Source organism: Mesocricetus auratus, unplaced genomic scaffold (assembly GCF_017639785.1).
Source record: "Mesocricetus auratus isolate SY011 unplaced genomic scaffold, BCM_Maur_2.0 Super-Scaffold_100031, whole genome shotgun sequence".
NCBI classification, from domain to species: Eukaryota; Metazoa; Chordata; class Mammalia; order Rodentia; family Cricetidae; genus Mesocricetus; species Mesocricetus auratus.
The window spans coordinates 15,056,767-15,076,263 of record NW_024429212.1 but is presented as its reverse complement, the minus strand read 5'-3'; the positions used below and the strand labels follow the sequence as shown (position 1 = coordinate 15,076,263).

Genomic DNA, 19,497 nt, shown 5'->3' with positions numbered 1-19,497 from the left:
TCTCCCCGTGTGTGTGTGTGCAAGGGCACACACATGGACACCAGAGGACAAAGTGTTCTGTTCTATCAGTCTTTGTTTCATTCCCTCAAGACAAGGTCTCTCACTGAAACTTGGAGTTAGTGACAGCCAGCAAGTCACAGTGGTCAGTCTCCACCCACACTGCACAGTCACAGTCACAGCGGTCAGTCTCCACCCCACTCTGCAGTCACAGTCACAGCGGTCAGTCTCCACCCCACTCTGCACAGTCACAGCGGTCAGTCTCCACCCCACACTGCACAGTCACAGCGGTCAGTCTCCACCCCACACTGCACAGCCACAGAGGTCAGTCTCCACCCACACTGCACAGTCACAGAGATCAGTCTCCACCCCACACTGCAGTCACAGTCACAGAGGTCAGTCTCCACCCCACACTGCACAGTCACAGAGGTCAGTCTCCACCCCACACTGCACAGTCACAGCGGTCAGACTCCACCCCACACTGCACAGTCACAGCGGTCAGTCTCCACCCCACACTGCACAGTCACAGCGGTCAGTCTCCACCCCACACTGCACAGTCACAGAGGTCAGTCTCCACCCCACACTGCAGTCACAGTCACAGCGGTCAGTCTCCACCCCACACTGCACAGTCACAGTCACAGAGGTCAGTCTCCACCCCACACTGCACAGTCACAGTGGTCAGTCTCCACCCCACACTGCACAGTCACAGTCAGAGGTCAGTCTCCACCCCACACTGCAGTCACAGTCACAGCGGTCAATCTCCACCCCACACTGCACAGTCACAGAGGTCAGTCTCCACCCCACACTGCAGTCACAGTCACAGAGGTCAGTCTCCACCCCACACTGCAGTCACAGTCACAGAGGTCAGTCTCCACCCCACACTGCACAGTCACAGAGGTCAGTCTCCACCCCACACTGCACAGTCACAGTCACAGCGGTCAGTCTCCACCCCACACTGCACAGTCACAGAGGTCAGTCTCCACCCCACACTGCAGTCACAGTCACAGAGGTCAGTCTCCACCCCACACTGCAGTCACAGTGACAGAGGTCAGTCTCCACCCCACACTGCAGTCATAGTCACAGAGGTCAGTCTCCACCCCACACTGCAGTCATAGTCACAGAGGTCAGTCTCCACCCACACTGCACAGTCACAGTCACAGCGGTCAGTCTCCACCCCACACTGCACAGTCACAGCGGTCAGTCTCCACCCCACACTGCACAGTCACAGAGGTCAGTCTCCACCCCACACTGCACAGTCACAGTCACAGAGGTCAGTCTCCACCCTACACTGCACAGTCACAGAGGTCAGCCTCCACCCACACTGCACAGTCACAGTCACAGAGGTCAGTCTCCACCCCACACTGCACAGTCACAGCGGTCAGTCTCCACCCCACACTGCACAGTCACAGCGGTCAGTCTCCACCCCACACTGCAGTCACAGTCACAGCGGTCAGTCTCCACCCCACACTGCACAGTCACAGTCACAGAGGTCAGTCTCCACCCCACACTGCAGTCACAGTCACAGTGGTCAGTCTCCACCCCACACTGCACAGTCACAGTCACAGAGGTCAGTCTCCACCCCACACTGCACAGTCACAGCGGTCAGTCTCCACCCCACACTGCACAGTCACAGAGGTCAGTCTCCACCCCACACTGCACAGTCACAGAGGTCAGTCTCCACCCTACACTGCAGTCACAGTCACAGCGGTCAGTCTCCACCCCACACTGCACAGTCATAGCGGTCAGTCTCCACCCTACACTGCAGTCACAGTCACAGCGGTCAGTCTCCACCCCACACTGCACAGTCACAGCGGTCAGCCTCCACCCCACACTGCAGTCACAGTCACAGAGGTCAGTCTCCACCCCACACTGCACAGTCACAGAGGTCAGTCTCCACCCCACACTGCACAGTCACAGAGATCAGTCTCCACCCCACACTGCAGTCACAGTCACAGTGGTCAGTCTCCACCCCACACTGCACAGTCACAGGCGCATGCACAGCCGTGCCTGGCTCTTTACTTGGTGATGGGCATTCAAACTCAGGTGCTCATGCTTGCACGGCAAGTGCCCTTACCCTCTGAGCCATCTCTCCAGCCCCAACTAGTTCTTAACCAGACACAAGTCTCCCACACACCACCTCCCTCCCTCCTACACTCTACCAAGGAGCACTGGAATGTCTGCCAGACACTCTAGTTGTCACAACTAGGCAGGAGGTGCTGCTGACATCTACCACACAGGGACCAAGCTGCTGCTAAACATTCTGCAGTGAATGCACAGAGCAGACAGACAGACAGACACACAGAGACAAGTTATCCTGCAATAACATGAACTAATCCAAAGTGGCAGCGGTGTCCAGGTTGAGAAACCACACACTCTCTGCCCTGTCCCCTCTTAACCGCACTGACACGGGACAGCCTCATGTGTCCCGCGCCACTGACAAGAGGCTCTTGCTGTTTCAACACATGCACGCCCATGTACTCACTACTCCTCTGCAGGAAGGCTTCTCCCTTGCCTCTGCAGTGCTCACTAACACTCCTCTCCCAGGTCGTCATTATCATTGACTCTTATATATGTACAGATTGCTCTGATTTTTCAATGCCTCCAGCTACACCTCACCTCTCCAGCCTCATCTTCACACTGCTCAGCAAAAACCATCTGTTCTGGGCAAACCAGTCTTCCTTACTCTCTCTCTTCGAAGCAGTATTGTTCTCCGTGCCACCTTCGTTCACTCACACATCTCCCTCTACCAATGACATTCCCCATTTCTTTTTTTTTTTTTTCTTTTTCGAGACAGGGTTTCTCTGTATTGTTTTGGAGGCTGTCCTGGAACTCACTCTGTAGACCAGGCTGGCCTCGAACTCACAGAGATCCGCCTGCCTCTGCCTCTGCTGGGATTAAAGGCGTGCGCCACCAACGCCCGGCCTGACGTTCCCCATTTCCATCAGCTATTTACATAAGGATGTGAAATAAGGAAACATGGGAGACACTGGGAACAAAACTCCTTCCCGAAACAGCATGGAGAAAAATCTGTATCAGTGCCTTCTACTTTACTTTAGTAGAAAGAGAAAACCCAAGGCTAACAATATGTTATGGGCTTCATTTGGAACCAACAAATGTTGTGTTAGTTACTAAAGTCTGGGGTGCGTCACGGTTTGCACCCTAGCCTCTTTTAATCCCATACTCACATGTTATCTTTTTCTTTAGCCACAGAGCACAAATACAACACATCTTTCTCCTCCCTGCATTCTCTTCTCTCCCCAATAAGTTTTATCTTCCAACACAGAATATATTATTTTTAAAACTATTTTCTGCATGTTTCATCCCTTTAAACTGGAAATTAGTTCCACAAAGACAAGATTATTTGTCCATTCTGTTCTCAGGTTCTCTGCTCCTAGCTCTCAGGACATCATCTGGATACAAGGCAAGAACTAAAAAGGCATTGCTAAATGAAGTCAAAACCCCTGAAATTAAGTTCCTCATTTACAAAATGTAGACAACTAAGACCTCAAAGTATTTTCAAGTAGTGGACATTCGTCAGGGTAAAAGCCAAAATCTTTTCTTCAAAGTACTCTGTCCACACTGTCAGGACCCCTTGCCTAAAATTAAGCACCGAAAGGTCTAGGCTACTGCCTGTACAATATTCACATAGAAAATATTTCTAGGGAATTATGACAGTATCTTCAAATGAGAATCACCACTGGAGTTATATTAGAAAGAATATAAGAGTTGTAATATTAGGGATTTTTGTACTACACTAATAATGAAATAAATTTGACGTACATTTAGAAATCAATTATTTAATTCTCCAGTAAAGCCTTCTATCATTCCAAAACCCACTAGCCTTACTTCCTTCAGTTTAAAATATTAGATTCATTTTTAACTCTGTTTTCTACCCATTATTAATAGCTTCCATATTTTGTCAATTACCTATATTCAGAAACATCTTAACATTTTTAAAATGAGCATTATCATTCCCTTGCATTCAAATGCATTAAAGTTTCCTTGAGCCAATTTTCTAGTCTCCAATCTAGCCTAATGTTGACACAAAATCAAGCATCCTTTGTTAATTTCACTGTCACTGTCCTCAAAAACATATTCTTCAGCATTCACTAGATACCTACTACTTTCTATATGACAGTAGCTTTTCTCAAAGTAGAATCTGAAGTATCTCTTAATCTTCAGAGATGATAAATTTAACTATATGCATAAATTGGGTTTGGAGAGCTCGCTCAGCAGTAAAAGCGAGAGCATCTGCTGTGTTTGCAGAGGGCCCGGTGTGGTTCCCAGCACACCAAACATCTGTAACTCAAGTTCCAGGGGACCCATGCCTTCCTCTAGAATCCAATAGCACTGCACATACAAGGTACACATAGAAAAGCAGGCACTTTTTTTGGTTTGGTTTGGTTTGGTTTGGTTTTTCGAGGCGGGGTTTCTCTGTATTGTTCTAGAGGCTGTCCTGGAACTTGTTCTGTAGACCAGGCTGGCCTGTAACTCTGCCTCCCGAGTTCTAGGATTAAAGATCCGCCTGCCTCTGCCTCCCGAGTTCTAGGATTAAAGGCGTGCACACCAATGCCGAGCTTATAAGTAGTATTTTTAATGGCCGTCTTCAGTAGTATATTTACTTTGGTTTCGTGACTATATATCTGGTAAAATAGCTATATTTTGTGTTTCTCTTGTAGTCAAAGATATTTACCACTACTCCCTCATGTGTTTCACATAATGGTTTTGTTTTGTTTTAGCCTCCAAATTCTGTTCTTTTTTTTCCGTTATCAACCTGTATGGCAGGGCCTTAACTCTAACAGGTACCAACACAATATGTATGATATTCCTCCTGTCTCTTATGATTACAGCGAATCACAGCCAGCACCGGGTTTTGTTAACAAGCAGTCGGGCTCTTCATGTGCTGTTTTGGGCAGCTCTATATCACTCATTTGGTCAGGGAAAATGACCTCAAGAGCAAAGCCAACATGCATTCCAACAGAGCAGCATAGAATCAAGACAAAATCTACTTTCTCTGTGTCCTGCCACTGGTCATTCAGAATGTATCCAGAAATTAAATAAAAGAACCTAAGTAAAATAAAACAAATATAAAGTCAAAGTAGCCGGGCGGTGGTGGCGCACGCCTTTAATCCCAGCACTCGGGAGGCAGAGGCAGGTGGATCTCTATGAGTTCGAGGCCAGGCTGGACCGACAGCCTCCAAAACAATACAGAGAAACCCTGTCTCGAAAAACCAAAAAAAATAATAATAATAAATAAATAAATAAATAAATAAAGTCAAAGTAACCTAACATCTTTTTCAGATCCCAAGTTCGAATGCTATACACAGAACTGGAGATATCACTCGGTGGCAGAGTGCTTGCATAGCACTCATGAGATCCCCAGCAAGTGTGCACATAAGAATTCACACACACACACACACACTCCAGAAAAACAAACACTATATAATACAGTATGACACTAACACTGAGATCTATGAACCAAGAGTCAAAACAAAGAGTCTGAAACAAAGTAGGTTGACTTTTTGCATTCATAGTTGTGCTTTTATGGATATGAAAAAAGGTAAAATACATCCCCTCGACAAAATTAAAAGGAAATTAAAAAGGATACTTACCATTAAAGCCCTGGTAACTATTCCTGGAAGCAGAGTGTATGTAATCTACAAAGACATTCCATAGAAAGGAATTAGTGCAATGTTAGCAAAACCCAAAATCATACTCATCTACTCACAATTTTCAAATGTCTTTAACTCAATTACCAAAAAAACTGGGGTACAAATATCCATTTAGGAAAACACATCACCCCTTCACAGCCTAATGGCAATGTAAAAACTAGTGTATACTCCATATACGTAACTGCCAAAAGAGGAGAGAGACCCAGTACTAATTTACACAAAAAACAGGGAAAGCAGATTATGTATCAAATGATACAAGCCGAGGATACATTTGAGAACTGATCATATGGAATACAAATGTTTCAAGGTCAGCGTTTGTTTCACCACTTAATCTGTTCTCTAAATACTTCAGGAGCTTGTCTAAAAAACACACATGCATATATGTATGAGTGTGTGGGTTGTATCCACCCAGGCATGATGTTACAGCCTTTATTTAACTCTATAAATAAAGACTGGAAGAACAGAGTTTAATACAGAGCCTCTGGATACAGCAGAGCCCCGGCATGTGACGCAGGAGGGGTTCTAAGGCCCAGTTTGCAGCCGTGGCGGCTGCTGAGGACTGGCACTGTTTATTATTTTATTATAATCAGAAGGAAAGGCAACCACAGCAAATATACCATTACTTTTCAGTTCTCTGCTGAAAATTAATTTCCTTACTGACTCCCACTCGGCCCACACATACCACAAGGTGAACTTCTGACACACCATGTATGTCGGCAGTGTTGTCAAACTTCGGTATGAAAACATAATGCATTTCCTCTTTCCAATGTCAACTCTAGCTAACTACAAATAGTTGTCATTTAGAGTCACCTATATCAGAATGAGTCCCAGCCCAACACTGAAACACCGGCAGGGCAGTGTGCACTATTCTGAAGACCTGAACTATTTCAGTGCAACCGAAAAGCACACCAAAAAAAAGGGAGGGGGGTGACTGTGTCTCCTTTAACTTCTTGTAGCAAATCAAAAATCAAAAGCTCCCTCAATACAACATAAGCTAAGATCACATCTTTAGTCACTGTTAAAAGACCATTTCCGGCCGAGGCAGAGGCTTTCCTTACAAGAAAGGAACCAGTTTTTGGTGGTGGTGGTGGTGGTGGTGGTGGTTTTTTTCAAGACAGGGTTTACCTGTATTGTTTTGGAGCCTGTCCTGGAACTCTCTCTGTAGACCAGGCTGGCCTCACATTCACAGAGATCCGCCTGCCTCTGCCTCCCGAGTGCTGGGGTTAAAAGCCGCCTGCGCCACCAACGCTCGGCTCCAACCGGTTTTATTTAGTGATACTTAGTTCCTAGATACCTAGATACTTAGTTTCGAGACTACACACTCAGTTTGATCCTCCAAACGACCCCCCCGCCCCGTCTCCCGCTAACACTGTCACAATGTATCCCTTTATCTCCTCACTAATCCCTATGTAAGTTGAGGAAGATTTGAAGAAGCCTCACTATAGCTGTGCTTGGTGACCCTGGACACAACGGCTCAAGGAATTATTGGTTCAGGGGAGGCCTGGAAAGCACCCCTGGGAATCCGTTCATCTATCCAGTAAGATCGACCTGAACGCGAAGGGCATCGGGGCTCGCGGTGTCAGAATCCTAACTTAGGGAGCCTTCGTCCACCAGCCCCACCCCGCCTCCCCGCCCCCTCCAAAAAAGTGCACTGGTGCACAGCACTGCCCAGACGAGGGGTTTCCAAGCAGGTAAACTGGGGTGAGTTACTACACAGCCCCGTCTGCTGCGTGCAAAGAAGAACTTGCAGATTCCGGCTCCGGAGGAGGCTCGAGCCCACCCCATGGCTCGCTTTCCACAAGCACCGCTCGCACGCTCGCACGCTGCCCCGTGGGGCCCGGCCGCCCCTCGCCGCAAGGCCGGGAAGTTGCCGGCGGCCCCGGGCGAGCCCGAGGACGGATCCCGGAGGCCGCGGGGTTCGCCCCGAGGCCCATCCCGGGGACAGCGGGCAGCGAGGTGGGGGGAGACTCGGGCCGGCCAGCCAGATCCCCTCCCCCCGTGTGTGGCTCCCGGAGGCGAGCGCTCCGGCCCGGTCCCCGCCATCGCCGCGCGGCCCGCAGAACAAAGCCACACGGCCATCTTGAGGCGGGAGACAGACCCCCGGCAAGCAGGCCGCCCGCTCGCCCGCTCGCCCGGCCCGGCTCGCCCGGCCCACGCGCCCCGCTCACCGTCCTCGAAGTCCATGGTGGCCGCCGCGGGGCGGACGGTGTGGCTCGGCTCGGCGCGGAGCTGTGGGGCCCGCCGCAGGCGCCCGCGACCCGACCAGACCCGACGACTCCAGGCGAGCGGCCCGCGCGAGCGAGCGAACGAGAGCGGCGCTACCGGCCGGGAAGCCGCAGGCCACAGCGAGGCTGGGGGCGGGCCGGCGGGCGCTGCCAGTCGCCGCAGCCCGGCCTCCGATTGGCCGGCGCGGGCCGGGGAGCGGGCCAGGCGCGGGGGGCGGGACGCGAGTCGGAGGTCGGGCCTCCCCGGCGCTGACCCCGGGGATCCCGGCGGACGGAGGGTGAGAAGGGACCGCGGAGGACGGGCGGCCGTGGGTGAGCTCAGGGATCCGGGGGGCCGGCCGGGTGTGAGCCCGGCAAGAGCGACGGGGCCCCGCAGGGGCTGCCTCCCTCCGGCTCGGTCTGAGCAAATCCCGGCGACCTTTGGCTGCTCGGACGCTCGGCCCGGGAGGAAGGAGACGGTGGAAGGACTTGGGGAGTTTCCTTCCTGGGAGCGGGCGGAGCAGCACAGGCTGCTAAATAGGAGACCATCCCGAGACAGGGTGTGAGTGAGACAACTGAGGAAACTCACAGATGGGAAAGATTCGATTCGGCAGGGAGAAAGTAGTCCACACACATAAACAGACACACATACACAGACACCACACATAAACACACACACACATACCCACACAACACAGACACACACACATACATCACACGTACACACACACAACACACACGCACACACATACACACAACGCATACACATACACACACACCACACATAAATACACACACACCACACACAAACCACACATAAACACACAAACACAGACACAGACACACACACCACACATAAACACACCACACACGCATACACACACTACACAGACACATACACACATCACACGCACACACAAACACACACGCAGACACACATATACACACACACCACACACACACAGACACGCACACACAGACACACACACATACACACATAAACACACACACCACACACAAACACACACGCAGACACACACATATACACATACAACACAGACACCACACACACACAAATTAATTTCTTTTTCACAGAGCAAACAGTAGGAACAACGAATTGGTTACCAGCTAGGAAGCCGGAAATCAAAATATTTGCTTTCTCAGGGTTCTATTCCCTTGCTCAACCAAGCTCTGCGGAAGCAGGAAATGAAGGGCGACAGGGAGCTTTACGGTAGCCCCAAGTCTGGACAGGGCATTGCCTCCTCCTCGTTTCCTTCTCCACCCGCATTGACTCACCCTCTTCTCCACCCTTTTCCTGATCCCCCTTTTTTCCTCCTACACATGTTTTCTGTTCACCTGGGTTAAGCATGTTGAAAACTGAACCCACAATTTCCCTTCTCAAACCTGTTTATCCTCCTGTAATTCTTTCATCCATTGCAGGCACCGTAAGCCGCCACCCACTAATCCCAGTCAGAAAAGTTCCCACTGCTCCTCCAGCCTCCCACTTCCAATCCTCCTAATCACCACCTAAAATGTCTCCTCTGTCCCACCCTTCCCACCCCCCACTGCCACACTGCCCGAGTTAAGGCACGCAATACCCCTCTGCAAAAGAATAAAATAAAATTAAATAAAAAAATCTTTCCTTTGCTTCCTAATTAACTTCTCTGCCCTACAGCCTCACCCATTCTCAGCCTCCTCCGGCTGAGTGATCTGAACGCGTCCTTCCCAACGCGTCCTTCCCACCACGAAGGCTTGGAGTAGATCTTGTCCAAGCTGCCTAACATGGAGCACCAACTGCTGTCCTCTCCCTCTAATTTCCCTTGCCTCCCTCCCCCATCTCCCTGTCCTCCCTCTCTCCTTTATAAAGACTTTTTAAATTATGAATCTGCAATGTCTGTAGGTATGCGCACATGAGTGCAGGTGCCCTTGGAGGCCAGAAGAGGGCACCATATCCCATTACAGGTGGCTGTGAGCTGCAGGACACGGGTACTAGCAACTGAACTCCCAGGAGAGTAACAAGCGCTCTTCACTCCAGAGCCATCTCTCCAGCCCACTCTCCCCATCTTGGTTATCTGCTTCCTGACTCCACTTCCCCAAACATGCCTGTGCTTTTTCACGGTTCCTGACTTAGTATTAGTCCCTCAGCTGGAAACCATCTGAAACCTGATGCACCCTCAAAACACAACTCAGAACTGACTTCCATAGAATACATCCCAGGTCTCATTCCCATGGGCTGGACTTGGACTCCTCAAGTATACCTTTGAACACCATTCAAACTTACTAAAACAGGTTCACAGCCAATCAGGAATGTCCATTCTAACAAACTTCCAGAAGCAGAAGCTGCTAGAAACCCACACCTAAGGAGCAAGGCCTTATCGCACCGTCTCCCTGCACTGACTAATTTAGCTTTACGCTCTCTTCATTCAAAGCTCTTTGCAATTACAAGGTCTTCTTTGTACCTTTGGTGTCAAGAACATGTGTTTCCTAAGTGAACTCAACCCTCCCTCAGTTTCTAATGCTTGTCATCATCTTTCTCCCAACTTACCTTCTGCAGGAGGAATGATTCTGTAACCTGAGGTCCTAAGACCTTAGCATGGCTGGAAAGGAATAAACATTAGGTCACTATATATTCTCTCTCTCTCTCTCTCTCTCTCTCTCTCTCTCTCTCTCTCTCTCTCTTCCTCCCTCTCTCCCTCCCCCACCGTGTGTGTGTGTGTGTGTGTGTGTGTGTGTGTACACATCACCCCCTTCTCACCTTCTCTTCCCATCCACTGGAAGAGAAAATGGTCATGCAAGGAGCTACTAACTCAAGAAGAAATCCAGTCTGAAACTTGTACTGACAGCCAGCATACACATACCTGTTCTCCCTCCCCTTCCTCTTTGACAACTAGGAAGTCTTCTTACTTGGGTAGCTGGCCATTCAGAGTCACACCTGGCGTCTCAGTTACATTTCCGTTACCGTGAAGAGACAGCATGACCATGACGACTTATAAAGTATTTAATTGAGGACTCGCTTCCCATTTCAGGATGTGGGTCCATGGCCATCGCGGTGGGGAGCATCGCAGCAGCGCGGCAGGGAGACATGTTGCTGGAGCAGACGCTGAAAACTTAAATTTGATCCACAAGCAGGAGGCAGAGACACTGGGCCCTGTCCTGAGTTTTTGAAACCTCAAAGCCCACCCCGAGTGTCACACCTCCCCCAACAAGACCACACCCCTTATCCTTCCTAAACAGTCCAACTGGGGACCAAACATTCAAACATAAGAGCCTATGGAGGCCGTTCCGGCTCAATCCACCACACTGCACTGCACGAGAAGTCATCAGCCATTCCTACATCATTATTTATCATTATTTATTCAACAAATTCTAAGCACCAACTGCATGCATGCATCATTTTTCTTACGTCTTTGCTTACGTTACTTGCCTCCCAAAGTCCAGCTAGACTGCCTCTTTGTCAGGCTCAGCTTGGTACTCCAAGGGCCCAATCCTTTCTTTGTACACAGCCATGCGCCACTTGGTCTTCTGTATATCTTACAGCAGATAATGGGTTAATGGGTTGCGGGGGCGGCAAATCTATTAGAAGTTGAGGAAGCTATGGGAGCTGCACTTTTTACACGCAGGGTATGAAGGATGCGGGCACTGAATTAGGTGGAGGCAGCAGGGGCCAGGAGGAAATGAGAGATCGCACCTAGGACCTGTTCTGATGGGGAGTAGCATCAGAGAAGCTACGGCCCTGAACCCGAGAAGAGCTGGGTGTCCGAGCCCCCTAGTTACCCAGACTCCTTTGTCCTCCACTCCTGACCCTCTGTCTCCGCCCCAGCATCCCGGGACAGCCGCTGTCACTCCTGTGAACACAGCAGGCTCTCACATGCCCATCTGCGTCCCTCTCTTCCTTCTCTGTCCTGCACGTTCACTGTAGAGATCACCTCGTTCCGAACATCTCCCTAAGGTCTCCGTCAGAATCCCCGTCCATGTAACACACAGAGTCACACATTCACAGTTCCACCACGGTAGGATTCTTGTTACCACCTACGAGTTTGTCACAGCCTTGCCTGGCACCTTGTTCATAATTTTGGTCCCCTCCCCCTTGGATAGCCTAGTTGTCACCATGAATGCTGAGAGGGGGAGGAGCACTTACCAAATCTGCCTATGAAGACCAGAGGACACTGAATCCCCAAAACTAGAGATAAGCATGATTGTGAGCCACCTGATGTTGGCATTAGCAATGAAACCTGAGTCCTTTGGGAGAGCAGTCAGCACTCTGACCCTGCTGACCCATCTCTCCAGCCTGACCGAAGTGCGTTTTATACCTAAGACTCACTTGAAGTTTCTCCCCAATTTTAATACAGGACTTTAAAAGGATGCAGGAGTTTCCAAAAGTTGAAAGGAATAATAACAAAATAATCAATCTTTGTTACACCCTAAATAGTAACAGGTATTCAAAGTACTTTGTGTGTATTAACTATGATGTGTCTACTTCTACCACCCCCAGTTTACCAGTGAGGTAACCTTGCTTGCACAAGATGCCCAGCTAACAAAACATACAGAGCCAAACTCAGCCAGCCTGGGCCTAGAGCCCAAGCTCATGTTTATCATCGTGTAGTGTCTGCTGTATTCTACTGAGTAGCTGTTACGTGTCAGGAACTTTTAAATAAACTTCCTTAATTAAAATATAATTACATTGGCACCTAGAGAGATGGTTCAGAGGTTAAGAACACTGACTATTCTTCCAGAGGTCGTGAGTTCAATTCCCAGCAACCACATGGTGGCTCACAACCATCTATAGTGGGATCTGATACCCTATCCTGGCATAAAGTTGTACTTGTACATAGAGCACTCATATACATGAAATAAAATAAATCCGTGTGTGTGTGTGTGTGTGTGTGTGTGTGTTGTGGGTGGTGTGTATGTGTGTGAGTGTGTGTATTGTGGTGAGTGTGTGTGTATGTGTTAAGTGTGTGTATGTGAGTGTGTGTGTGTATGTGTTAAGTGTGTGTATGTGTGTGTGATTTTCCCATTTCCTTTCTCTTTCCAACCACTCCCATTGACTCCTCCTGGCTCCCTCCCAAAATCACGGCCTCTTCCCCTGCGGAAGACTATTTCTCTCTCTCCCAGCATTCCTCAGTTGCCTGTAGTTCCTCGTCTGTGAGATTTCCTCCTTCCAGGTTTACATGTCTGTTGGCAGTCTGCTTCTTCAGGTCTTGCTTAGACAGCCATCTTGCTGCGGTATCATGGGTGACACTTTCCCGTTATTCCTAGGAGACACAATCCCACAGCAGCTTTCCTTGTCCTCTGCCCCTTACAATCTTTCCAGCCCCTCACCTTCCAAAATGAACCCCTGAGCCTTATTTGGGTACAGGAGCTATGGTACAGATGCATCAGTGAAGTCAGACCAGACACTCCACGATCACCTGTTCTCTGCATTTGACCCGTTGTGCTTTTCTGAAATGGTCTCCAGCTGCAAAGATAAGTATCCTTGACACAGGGTGGGGGCTACAGCTGTCTGCGATGGTAAGGAGAGACAGTAGAAGGCAGTTAGGAATTGGGCCAGTTTAGAGTAGTGAAGTGGTGGTGGTGATACGTTCTCTAAGACCCATTACCTCAGGTGCTTGGCTAGGTTTCCCATGCCAGCCATGATTCCCCTCCTGGTGAATGGACCAATTGGTCTAAAGACTCCAAGGAGACAGACATTAGCTGCTGCCAAGATATGAGTACCGCTATTGCATCTTTAGGGCTACCACGCCATCGGTGTGGTTCATAGTCATGCAGCTGGGTAGTAGTACTTGTTGCCTGGCTCCCTTGGAAACATGGCTTTAAGTTAAGATCCCTTCACTGGACACATATTACATATCTTAAACTTTTCCTAGGGTATCAGCTAAAACCGTATTATCCATTTTTGTCTCTTTTTTATTTTAGTAAACATAGATTTATTAAGGTTAAGTAAGAAAAATCCCAGAGAGGGAGTGTCTTAGTTAGGATTTCTATTGCTGTGTAGAGATGCCATAAATACAGCAACTATTTTTTGGGGGGGGTTCAAGACAGGGTTTCTCTGTGTAACAGCTCTGGATGTCTTGAAACTCACTTTGTAGACCAGGTTGGCCTTGAACTCACAGAGATCGTCCTGCCTCTGTCTTCTGAGTATTGGGATTAAAGACATGTGTCACAGCTGGGCGTTGGTGGCGCACGCCTTTAATCCCAGCACTTGGGAGGCAGAGGCAGCGGATCTCTGTGAGTTCAAGGCCAGCCTGATCTACCAAGGGAGTTCCAGGGCAGGCTCCAAGACAATACAGAAAAACCCTGTCTCGAAAAACAAAAACAAAAAAACAAACAAACAAAAAAGACATGTGTCACCAGGCTGGCTTGACCCTGGACCCTGGCAACTCTTTTTGTTTTTTAAAGCCTGATATTTTTAAAATATTTTATTTATTTATGTATTGTGTACACATTCTTCTGCCTGCATGCCAGCAGAGGGCACCAGGTCTCATTCAAGGTGGTTGTGAGCCACCATGTGGTCTCTGGGAATTGAACTCAGGACCTCTGGAAGAACAGTCAGTGCTCTTAACCGCTGAGCCATCTCTCCAGCCCGACCCTGGCAACTCTTATAAAGAAAAACATTTCATTGAGGCGGCAGCTTACAGTTCAGAGATTCACTCCATTTTCATCAAAGTGGAGCATGGCAGTGTACAGGCAGACATGGCGCTAGAGAATTAGCTGAGAGTCCTACGTTTTTGTTTTTGTTTTGTTTTGTTTTGTTTTTTGAGACAGGGTTTCTCTGTCTCTGTATTGTTTTGGAGGCTGTTGGTCCAGCCTGGCCTTGAACTCACAGAGATCCGCCTGCCTCTGCCTCCTGAGTGCTGGGATTAAAGGCGTGCACCACCACCGCCCCGCGAGTCCTATGTCTTGCAGGCAACAGGAAGTGAACTGAGACACTGGGCAGAATCTTGAGCATGCATGAGGCCCCCAAAGCCCGCCCCCACAGTGACGCACTTCCTCCAACAAGACGACACCTGCTCCAGCAAGGCCACCTCTCCTGAAACTACCACTCTTTCTGGGGGCCGTTTTCTTCCAGACCACCACCATGGGAGAGGTTCCCACGGTGCCCTCTTGTTTGAGACTACCCTTTGTCTTCAGAATATGTCCATCGTAGCTTTTACCAGGTAAAGTGGGAGCAAATGGGCTGTGATGTCTGTCAACTCCAGGGACTGTAAGAAGAGACAAGGCTGGAGACACAGTTCTGCCGTTGTCAGCACTCACCGTCCAATCTTGAGGAGCAGAGCTCAGCTACCAGCAGCAGCGCCAAAACCAAAGGAAACCACAAACGCCAGTAACTCCTGCTCTGAGGGACCTGAATGTCCTCTTCAGGCGTGTACACATACATAGGTCTGTACACACAAGGGCACATGCACCAGACACACACACGTGCACGCGCACACACACACACACACACACACACACACACATCTTAAACATTAGGAATAGCAGATGAGGCTCTCCAATGAGCCGGTTTGTTTGCTGTAACATCTACGTCTAGTCGAGGGGGTTACCCCCTCGCTGTGGCTCTGCTACTGAGACCCTTGAGAGTGAAGGTTGCTGCTTGCTGTCTCCAGCTCCACAGCAGCATATCTGACACCCTGAAACATTGCTTAATATGTTTGTTGAATAAATAAAAAAGGACCCAGGACCAGTTCCTGTATCCATATGTCCCTCATTACACATTAAGCCACACTTAGGAATATTTTCTAAAATAAATAAACCTTTAAAATGAGATGGGCTGGAGAGATGCCTCAAAGGTTGAGAGCACTGACTGCTCTTCCAGAGGTCCTGAGTTCAATTCCCAGCAACCACATGGTGGCTCACAGTCATACATGGAGGCAGAATATTGCATACATAATAAGTAAATAAGCCTAAAAGAAAAGAAGGAAGGAAGGAAGGAAGGAGAGAGAGAGAGAGAGAGAAAGAAGAAAGAAAAAAGGAAAGAAAGAAAGAAAAACAGACACATACAAAACAACACCTAAATGTAAAAACATTTTTCCTACAAGGAACAGAAAAGGGCACCATCCCAGAAGAGCCAGCAGAGGGCACCAGACACCAACTGTATGATGGTATGAGTCGTGCTTGGAGGGCCAGGGTCAGTTCCTCCAAATCAGAGGGAAGTAAAACGAACCCACAGGCCTTCCTCTTTGAGTGTAATCATAGACATAACATAAATGTTCCTATTTGCCTCTTTTTTTGGATCTTATGTTTTTTAAAATGCAACAATGCAAACTGTTCTGAAGAGACAAATTTGAAGTTCAAGATCCGAAACTACACTTGGAATTTGACAATTACATTGTTAACAAAATACTTGAAAGCCTAAAACATAGACTAAGACATGGGAAATGGTCGCTCTTGCACTGACTTCCATATGCGTGTACACCCTTACCGTACATTCTCTAAGACAGAATAGACATGTATTTGACAGAAGACGCAATGCTTACTTATAGCTGTATTTAGAAAAAGTTTTATTCAATCCAATACTCTGATTCTGAGAATATAACGGAAGGGGTCTCTTGGCTATTTAAATCTGCTCTGCTGACTCCAGGTGCTACTCCGGATCCCTCCAGGGCATTTTCAGAAGTGTCCATACTCACTGGTTCCCCAAGGATTCTGACTTGATGATAAACCTAAAACTGTCACCAGTATTTAGTTGTTTGCAAGGCAGTCGACAGAAATGCTGTCCTGTGATTCGGTAACTTGTAATTGAGAAAACCTTACAGAGACTGATAAGCACGCAAGACCAAACCCAGTGGGTTAGTGTTGGGAAACTCTTGAGATGCCTGGGAGCCAAGGCTGGCACGGACATGTGTGCCTCTAACAGCTCTGAACACTGGCTCCATCCTTCAGCTGCCCCTAAGCCCTTGGGAGGCAATTAGTAATGACAGTAAATAGCTTTTATACTTGGAAAACATTGTGTAAATGCTAAGCCCAGGAAACACACAAAGGACTTGCGTTTCCTGAGAATATTTCTCAACCAAGGACAACCTTATGCATCCTTTAACCAGTGTCTCTTCTGCAACGGGAACCTCTCTAACCTCTAATCTGAGAAAGACAAAAGGAGTTACCTTTAATGACTCTCCTACAAATCAAAGTCCTAAGAAGATTACCTCTTTTGTGATTTCAGAAGTGGAGATCCTGCTTCGACAAAATACCAGTTTTAATGTGGGCTGTCTGGATGCAGTCTGAGCGGTTCACATGTAGGCAGAACACTGTATATGTAATAAATAAATAAATCTTTAAAAAAAAAAAAAGAAAGAAAGAAAGGTGAGCAAGAAAGCAGACACAAGCCAGCAGTCAGTGTTGCTCCGTGACCTCTGCTCCAGTTCCTGCCCTGACTTCCTGACCTGACTTCCCTCAGTGATGACTGTGACCTGGGCGTTGTAAGCTGAAATAAACCCTGTCCTTCCCATGTTATCCTTTTTCTTTTTCTTTTCTTTTCTTTTTTTTTTTTTAAAAGATTTATTATGTATTCAGTGATGGATCCCTGCGGGCCAGAAGGGGGCTCCAGATCTCATCACAGATGGTTGTGAGCCACCATGTGGTTGCTGGGAATTGAACTCAGGACCTCTGGAAGAGCAGCCAGTGCTCTTAACCTCTGAGCCATCTCTCCAGCGCCCCCATGTTATCTTTAATCATGGTATTTATTACAGCACTAGAAACCCAAGACATTTATGAAATTCTTAAGCGAGGGACATGAAAACATGTCTCTCCAAATATTCTTAGTAATGTTAGTATCTGTATTAATACCTATATTAATTTAGTACTAACAATATCTGTTCTACTTAATGTAATAACTTAATATATAGTTTAATAATACAATAATTTGATATAATATTTAACTTAATTGATAATATTAACATTTGTAGTAGCAAATTAGAAATAATCTATATGCGTCTCAAATGAATGAATGACACATCTATACAATGAAATGCCAATAAGCAATAAGAAGAAATTGACTAACTATAAAGGCATCTGCATAGATGGATTTTTAAAATAGATCATATAAATACAGCAAGACATTGAAAATTCTATACTATTATATAATTCCTCATATCTGAAATTCTAGTATACAACAGCCTATAGAAACAGACACAGAGCACCAGCTGTCTGGGGCAGAGACAGGCCCGGATATTAGCTGCAAAGGAACATAAGACAGCCTTGCGGTGGCAAAGAGGAGCTATACGGCTGAGCAGGCTCAGACTCACTACATGACCCAAGCTAACCTCAGCTCCCGATCCTGCCTCTGCCTCCTGAGTGCCAGGGTTACGGTGCCATTTGGAGACTTGCTGTGGTGATAGAAACTTCTCGTAGCTGGATTGTAGTTGTATGCGGATGGATGCACTTACCAAAAGTCATGCTGCCTGTAACTCATGGATTTAGCTTGCTGTATATAGAATATGTTCCCAATAATGCTGATTTTAAAAAATAATTTATCATTTAAAAAGTAAAATCATAGAAGTGGTAAGATGGGGAAATGAGTATAATAACAAAGAGTTGGGGGTGACGAATGTCTAGCAGAATCAGTGATGAGGAATTCACACTATATTTGAAGTATATTTAGATATGGGCATTACATTCAAAGAGGTTGAGGTAGTTCCATATTTACTACATTTTAATTAGCAAGGCAGTCATTGAACAGTATGTATAACATCTATTTTCATGACCACATATTATATAAACAAATATATAACATACGTATTATACACATTAAATTTCACAAGGGATCCTCTATACTCACCTATAGAGTGCTTAATTGAGAGGTTAACTACCAGGTAAGGATTTTTTTCACACACCCATTCTCCAGCATCTTTACCACAAGGAGATTCGCACTCATAAGCAGTAGAAACATCCGTGTAATGAGAAGCTTTTTCCTTGAGAGAAGCCTTCCCACCAGCCTGGTTCTAGAGCCGCATCAGTCCCAATAAACACACAGGAGGCTATATTAATTATGAAGCTGTTGGCCTTGCTTGTTTCTTACTGGCTAGCTCTGACTTAAGTAATTACCCCATAATTGTTAATCTAAGTATGTCTCTTACCGGAGAAATTTCCGGGCCTCCTACCCCATGGCGTTACATCTCAAACTCTCTTGTGTTTCTCCTTCCCAGAGTCCTCCTGGACTCCTAGTCCCACATATCTAGATTCCTATTGGCTCAACAGTGCTTTATTGACATAAGACTTCCCCAACACATCCGTGGTACTTACATTGGAAAAAGCGGAAGGAACAGGAAGGGCGTGGCCTGACACATACCAGTCAGCATCAAGAACATCCTTTATCATCGTTTTTGTCCTCTCCCAGACTGCTGGGTGGGATCCCTACTCCACTGGATGCCTGGAGGCCTGGTACATTGGATCGAAAGTCACTCTGTCTGGTTCTCCCACTAAACTGCTTTTTTTAAAAAAATATTTTATTTATTGTGTATACAGCTTTCTGCCTGCATGCCAGCAGAGGGCACCAGATCTCATTCAAGGTGGTTGTGAGCCACCATGTGGGTGCTGGGAATTGAACTCAGAACCTCTGGAAGAGCTCTTAACCGCTGAGCCATCTCTCCAGCTCCCTAAGCTGCTTTTTAAAAAGGACATGATTTAAC

At 47.5% G+C, this 19,497-nt stretch overlaps 1 protein-coding gene and 2 long non-coding RNA genes across 4 annotated transcripts in view; 2 read left to right on the top strand and 1 right to left on the bottom strand.

The window, feature by feature from the left end:
- Positions 1 to 8,555, bottom strand: part of Znf326 (zinc finger protein 326) — a 39,542-nt gene extending 30,987 nt beyond the window's left edge. The window contains exons 1-2 of the mRNA XM_021231393.2: positions 7,838 to 8,555; positions 5,610 to 5,654 (exon numbers count right to left, since the gene is read on the bottom strand). Coding sequence (XP_021087052.2) covers positions 5,610 to 5,654; positions 7,838 to 8,540 — 748 coding nt within the window. The 5' untranslated portion in view covers positions 8,541 to 8,555. The remainder of the gene's footprint in view (positions 1 to 5,609; positions 5,655 to 7,837) is intronic.
- LOC121135120 lies at positions 8,080 to 11,255 on the top strand. Of its 2 annotated transcripts, none has more exons than XR_005872299.1 (2): positions 8,080 to 8,172; positions 10,900 to 11,255. It is a non-coding gene; the product is annotated as an uncharacterized LOC121135120 (long non-coding RNA). The 2 variants fall into 2 exon arrangements; XR_005872300.1 differs by having other exon boundaries at positions 8,149 to 8,206.
- A 3,503-nt stretch (positions 11,256 to 14,758) lies between these two features.
- LOC121135157 lies at positions 14,759 to 17,323 on the top strand. Its single transcript, XR_005872359.1, has 2 exons — positions 14,759 to 15,030; positions 15,913 to 17,323. It is a non-coding gene; the product is annotated as an uncharacterized LOC121135157 (long non-coding RNA).
- The last annotated feature ends 2,174 nt before the right edge of the window (positions 17,324 to 19,497 follow it).